This window comes from Penaeus monodon, chromosome 4, assembly GCF_015228065.2.
Source record: "Penaeus monodon isolate SGIC_2016 chromosome 4, NSTDA_Pmon_1, whole genome shotgun sequence".
Classification (NCBI taxonomy): Eukaryota; Metazoa; Arthropoda; class Malacostraca; order Decapoda; family Penaeidae; genus Penaeus; species Penaeus monodon.
In genome coordinates, this window is record NC_051389.1 from 4,857,809 (window position 1) to 4,865,308 (window position 7,500).

General features: G+C 37.5%; 1 protein-coding gene across 4 annotated transcripts in view; it reads left to right on the forward strand.

The window, feature by feature from the left end:
* The first annotated feature begins 1,160 nt into the window (after window positions 1-1,160).
* The window catches only part of LOC119568934 (facilitated trehalose transporter Tret1-like), a 12,265-nt gene continuing 5,925 nt past the window's right edge, over window positions 1,161-7,500 (forward strand). Inside the window, exons 1-2 of one of the 4 annotated variants that reach the window (XM_037917328.1) lie at window positions 1,161-1,246; window positions 5,940-6,213. In XM_037917328.1, coding sequence (XP_037773256.1) covers window positions 6,175-6,213 — 39 coding nt within the window. In that variant the 5' untranslated portion in view covers window positions 1,161-1,246; window positions 5,940-6,174. Of the gene's footprint in view, window positions 1,247-2,843; window positions 3,100-5,939; window positions 6,214-7,500 lie in introns of those variants that run through there. The other 3 variants (XM_037917334.1, XM_037917340.1, XM_037917344.1) reach the window with 3 other exon arrangements.

Sequence of the window (7,500 nt, forward strand, 5' to 3'; positions counted from 1 at the left end):
GCTGCAAGGGAAAACACTAAATTATTGAGCAATATATTGACGCTTTGCCCACACACGCTCAATTTTATTGAAGACCCATCAATAAATAAATATCAAAGGAGTTTGATCTCTCAATGAATTGATTCAATGAAATTGTTTCAATTAAATTGATATCAGTGGTCAATTTTTCCATCAATTCATTGACGTCAATAAATTGATATCAATTAATTGACGAAAAAAACTGATCGTGTGTGGGGCCCTAAAGAGTAGCCATTACATAAAGGGCATTACAGAATGAATAAAGAAGGGGGGAGGGTACTAACATTAAGAGCGAAAAACGGCCGCTGTATGACGATTTTTCCTAGTGTATAAAATACTTAAATGTACGATTTTTGTGCCGTTGTGATGGTGTTTTTGCCTGAGATCGCACATACTAACTAATTAAAGAGAAATAAATAGATAGATGAGGAGTTAGAGATAGAAAACTGGAGATAGAGATACAGGTACTTAGAAATAACGATGCAGATAGTAGATAGATCGATCGATCAAACGACAGAGAGAGAGAGAGAGAGAGAGAGAGAGAGAGAGAGAGAGAGAGAGAGAGAGAGAGAGAGAGAGAGAGAGAGAGAGAGAGAGAGAGAGAGAGAGAGAGAGAGAGAGAGAGAGAGAGAGAGAGAGAGTGTCTCAAGGACTGTCCAACTCCAATGTTTATTTAAGTATGTTAGTTCCATGTTGGCAGGTCTTGAGTGAAATAATTGCCTACATACCAACTCTGTCTTTTTACGGATTATTATTATACTAACTGAAACAAGCGATACAGATATTATTACAGGAATAAGAAAATGATTATAGAATAACCTAGCTTAGAGAAAATCCCGTGAAAACTATATATATGGAGCAATTTGCTTATCCGGAAAACAGACTAAAAAAAAAAAAAAGATGATAATAATAATAATAATAAAAATCCACTGCATTATTATGAACAGCTGAACGCTACAGGTACATGGTACCCCTTCGTTTGGTCACTTCTTACCTGCAATGATTTCTGTATCTTTGAATTTCGTTTTGGACATCAATCAATTGTATTCTATTATGTAAAACTTCCTTGTTTCAGCAATATCATTTTGGCACTGATATATGAACAAAATTTATGGTGCGTCATACGGCTGGCATCGCGGAGGACAACTGTACGACGTGAACGCTTTAGCAGTGGAAGTGGCTCTTACATATCTGTTCTGTTTGTAGTAATCAAGTTGCAGCGTGAAGTGTAAGTTCCAATTGTGGTCCTGTTGTTGCAGAACAAGTGATGTGAAATGAAGTCGGATACTGTATACTGTATACTGATATTGCTCTTGATGCCAGTGGATTTTCTCCGCGTTCTTGGTAGTCTTAGGGAGTTATTATTTTATCGGCCTTTGCTGAAGGATGTGGTTATACTGTGTTTTGACTGTTAGGTCAACACGTGTGTTTGAGCTGTGAATAAAATCATATGGGATACACGCACGCACGCACGCACACACACACACACACACACACACACACACACACACACACACACACACACACACACACACACACACACACACATGCATACACACACATACACATACACACACGCATACACATACACATACACATACATATACATATACATATACACATACACATACACAAACACATACGCATACACACACACGCATACACACATGCACACACACACACATGCACACACACACACATGCACACACACACACACACAACACACACACACACACACACACACACACACACACAATTAATGTTTATAAATGGATGTATATGTATACATCCATTTGTATAGGCATGGTTGCAGAGTCTGTAGATACGTTTAGACATTCACACTCACGTTCAATGCATGATAAATACATGTATTAATTTACCAGAAATCGCAGAGAAGTTCAGCATAGCCTGCCCAATATGCCTGAGTCATTATGATGCGCCTAAACAGTCAGCGCAGTGGTAGTGTGTATAATTCATGCTGATAGAACAACGACGGGATGAACAAGAAAACACGAATATGCCGAAATCTCCATACAGTATGGGATACTCGTGTGTTTTCATTTTCTTCCGTTCATTGTTCTATTTGCAATGGTGGTGTAGCGTTAAAATGCACACGATCGACAACACTGCAAGGCTGGTGTGTCCTCTCATAATCTTGGCGTGAGACATCTTTAGAAATATATAAAAACAGATTATATGAATTATATAAAACAAGCGTGGATGCGACGTTGGAAAACCCCATTTGAAAAAGAAGTAATGACACATCACAACAACTAGCTTGCATCTGTCTTGTTTACAAAGGGAACCTGATTATTGCACCTGTGAAAAGGAACCGAAGATGACACCGCTGCATCTCAGCATAATTTCTTCATAGACACGATTCACTTGATGTTTGTAGATTAATTACTGAAAGAAGCGCGCGTCATGGTTTCTAAAGAGCAATGGCGATTTCCCTGTAACCTTGCGCTTGTGAATGGCTTCCATGTTTACAGAGTGAATAGATATCACTGATACATATTTTATTCCATTGTTTTACGTGGACGGTGACAGATCTTGGCAGCAGCTATTGACTATCATTATGTGGCAATTCTACTTGACTTTGTTAGACCATTGGAAGAATGGAGTTCACTGTAACGGGGTGACGTTTGATAGGGTGAGCGAAGTCTCGTCCTTGATCGCTCGTTTTATTTAAGGAAAATTTTTATACTCATGTTTTATGCACTAAGCTCTATTTTTTTTTTTTTTTAATAGCGAACAGACGGTAGAATTTCTAACTATTATTTTTTAAATTACAGATAAGTAGAATAAATATAGCAAGTAACTATCTTAATTTCGTTTAGATCCTACAAGCCATGTGTGAGTGATGGACAACGTACCACAGCAGTCGGCAGCGTGGAGACCAGAGTACAAACGCCTTAGAGACAAATTCGTGACTTCACATTTATATAGGGATGAATCTAAGTGACATCGCAATATTGCAGAGGTATTGGACTAGCTCATGAATATCTGCCAAGAAACGTGCAGTAAGCAAGAATATAAACAAATGCACGCACACCTCAACGCCACGGCATTAGGACTAACGTGAGCATGCAACACTAGCAGCTGACACTTCTACAAAATATGGTTGCTATGTACTGCCATAGGGAAGTTTTTCAATATCAGTTTTATCTCAAAGGCAGTGAGCCATCGGATTATTTTAACGGGAAAGTGGCTACCATTTGGATTATGACTCTCATTTATAATGTTGGGTACTCTTACTGATAAGGGTTATGTATAACTGTTTTACTGGGATGGTTTGTGTGTATCATTTTTCTTGTACCCTACCCTCTCTCTCTCTCTCTCTCTCTCTCTCTCTCTCTCTCTCTCTCTCTCTCTCTCTCTCTCTCTCTCTCTCTCTCTCTCTCTCTCTCTCTCTCTCTCTCTCTCCAAATAAATGAACAAGAAATATATATACATATAGATATGCGCGCACGCGTGTGTATGTATGTATAATATTGACACGTACCTACACATATACTATACATACGTGTGAGCGAACGCGCGCGCGCACACACAGACACTCGCTCACGCACCGGAACTTTCGAACAAATAACACTTTTAACTAGATAAAATAAACAGCTGAATTTCTTCAGTTTCTGAAACACCCGACCTAATCCACTACTATTAGGTTAACAAGTAAAGCTAAATATAACTTGAATTTATTATTTGGATATAGAATTTATACGTTTAATATTTCATGTCTTACTCAACCATAGACACAATTCAGTATGATAAACCATTAGAACAAAGTACAGACTGGTGATTAAATTAATAATCAACCGAATTTTGTAAAAGCAGAATTCCAGCAATATGTTATGGATTAGATTTATACGGTGTATGTATATGTATTCTTACTTCCCAGCACAAGTATTCATATATGACCTTGAATATCTTGGGATTAATAAAATGACCAATCTCTTTAATAAATTTCTACAGTATATATGTTAACGTATGTAGTATATCTGTTAATTATATGCGTATTGTACTAAATACTCTGTATATGTTTATATCGTAATATATATATCTGATATATATATATCGTTAATTATGATATATATATATATATATATATATATATATATATATATATATATATATATATATCTTTATTATATTGTTTTCTGTACCTTGGGTTATTATCTTGAAAATCTATAGATGGGGGAGGGTGAAAGATATCCCCCACTGCAATTGAAGAAGGAACTTCATGCTTTAGTTCTTATTCTCATGAATGTTAGTTGTCCCCTTTTAGGCAAAATCCGGGAAATGAAAGTTCCCTTTCAGGCAAAAGCAGGGAAAGAAAAAAAAAACAATAATTCGAGTCGAAATTAGGGTAAGAAGAATATCCTTTTAGTCAAAATCAGAAAAATAAGACTCGTATAGACACAATCAGGGAACTAAACATTTCCCTTTTAGGCAAAGTCAGGGGGAGAAAAGTTTCCCATTTGATTACAAATAAAGTAGGAAAAAGTGTCAGTTTAGTCAAAGTTGTGTTTTAATAAAATTAGTTGTCTTAGTGGCAAATAGATAAACCGGCATATTCGAATAGATAGGCATACATACATTTATATACGTGAACAAATTTAGATACATTAAGATAGACAAATTTAGATGGATAAATAGATAGGGTCTCGCTTCCAAACGCTATGGCCCCTCCTATACTTGACTATATGGAATTACAAGCAAATGCGATGCCACGGCCCTTGTGGAACTCCGTATGGCTTGAAGAGTAGGCCTACATAACCAAACAAACCTTTGCCATTTACATATCCTTTAAGCCTCAATAGTTTCTTTAAAAAGAGGAATCATCTGTATTTTCCTCTTTCTCGTTTTCCCTTCGTTGATTTGTCACATTTATCCGAACTTAATTTCATACCCAGAGTAAGTTTCTTTTTATCCGAGCATTATACGTACAAAGACTCTCATACCCCAGTACAATAGAGTATTCATGTGACATTCAAGGAGAAATCCTGTGAATGTTGAATGCGTATTGTGTTCTATCCCATCAAGAGGTATGTCTGCATTTTGTTTTACCTTTTTCCCATGGTGGGATATTCCTCTTTAAACATCCTTGCGTATTTTAATGTCTCGGTTTTCAGTGCCTGATTAAGTCTTTGTTTATTTGGCTTTGATTTCTTGTGTTTTTTCTTCCTCATTAGGTGTCTCCAGTTTCTCTTTTGGAATGGTAGTGATTTCTTAAAAGTTATCAGATACAGACACACACACATTCACGGACGTACGCACACGCACACACACACACACACACACACACACACACACACACCACTCACTCACTCACTCACTCACTCACTCATTCACTCACTCACTCACTCACTCACTCACTCACTCATTCACTCACTCACTCACTCACTCACTCACTCACTCACTTATCTACTCACTCACTCACCATCACTCACTCACTCACTCTCTCACTCACTTATACGCGCTCGAGAAAAAAAAAATTCTTTAATACAAAATTGATCCTGTCTTTCAATCTCAAAACCCTCCCTGATCCTTATTTTTTTCTTTTATCATCATTTTTCAAAGCCTAAATCTAAACATAAATTTACACGTACACACGTATCCCGCTCATCTCAGCATGTAAACAAAACCTGGGATACCAATAAGCCTTATAGAGCAGGATGGCGCTTCGTCTTCCCTTCACGCGAAGAGAGGAAAGGGACCGACCGACTTGAGGGAAAGTCTGAGCAGGCGATTCTTGTGAAACGTCTCTGGCTCCTTTCTTAGATATTTAGGACGTTTGAATTCCTTTGGTGGAGGAAGTTGGATGAAAATAATGGGGCGGGCGGGAGAAAGGGAAGGTTAAGGGTTTATATTTAGTTTAATTTTGATCTGATATGATTTTTTTTATTTTTTTTTACCAGTAACGATCGTCGGGCGTGACGAGCGGGGTAAGGTGGCGTGACGCGAAGAGCTCCTTGTGCTTGAACATGTTGCACCAGCAACTGCTGTGACACCTGCCTGCACCGGGAAGCCGACTCACGTTACAGCGGTCGTACAGCGGTCACACTGCGGTCGTCCAGGAGGTAACAGCCAACTAGCCTCTCGACGGGGGATCAGTAATCAAGCAGCAAGTTGCCGTCACAGCTACAAGACACGATGGCGGAACCTGCGAGACGACAGCACATTTTGTATCAGGTGAGAGACCCTTGATATATATATATATTTTTTTTCTTTTCTTTTTTCGTATCCCGGGAAATCCTCACGAGATCCCGAGCCTTCTTCGTCACGTGACATGGAACGTCGAGACCGCACCGTGGCCTCCAGAAAGACAGGATTTCCTCTCCCGAACGTGCAATAGGCTCCTAGGATGGCGGATTTCCCCTTTCAGGCTCCGTGCTCGGACGTCAGATTTATATGTATATATATATATTTTTTTTTTTTCTCGGTATTCAGTGTCCTATGGAAAACGTTTGCAGGTCGTAATCTGGTGTTTGTTTATCATTCTTAAAAGGAAAACTTTTTGAATTGTCATTTTTTTCCATTATTTTGCCTTACTAAGTGGTTCAATTAATGTATAGTGCGATAAATACACTTTCAACCTGAATAGGCTATTATAGATACTCATATATTTCTTTTCAAGACATTTTAGCTTTTAGAGAGAGAGAGAGAGAGAGAGAGAGAGAGAGAGAGAGAGAGAGAGAGAGAGAGAGAGAGAGAGAGAGAGAGAGAGAGAGAGAGAGAGAGACAGACACACACACACACACACACACACACACACACACACACACACACACACACACACACACACACACACACACACACACACACACACATCTATCTATCTATCTATCTGTCAATATATATATATATATATATATATATATATATATATATATATATATAAAGAGAGAGAGAGAGAGAGAGAGAGATAGATAGATATGCATTATCTAATCTTGTAAATACACTAATCTAAACACAGCTGCTCTAAAAAAGATCAAGTCATTACGTTATCAAATTGACAACAGATCTCTCATAAAAGTTGGTAGCCTTCATTGAAAATCCCATCTGTAAATAAAGCACATTTTTTCTTTGTATATGACCACGGAGATATATACTTTAGACCGAAATTGTTAATAAATATCAGAATTGTATTATGTAACATTAGTGATTTTTATGTAATATTAATGTAATATTGTTTTTTCTTCTTATTTTTGAGATTCATATGTAGCAAGAAGTGAAAGAGAAACGGATGATAAATGAGAGATGAAGAGGATAGGAAGTGTTGATGAAGAAGCAAGGATAATTTAGGGTTTCGATTTAAATATGAATTGAGGCAAAGGGTGTTATTAATAGATTTAAGTCAAAACACGAGGGATAATTTGAAAGTTTTCGTAAAGCTAGGGTCATAATATCTAACTGAGCAGACGGGAATGATGTTCTAAGTAACACGAAGAAATATAATTCTTGCTGTTTATGAAAAGT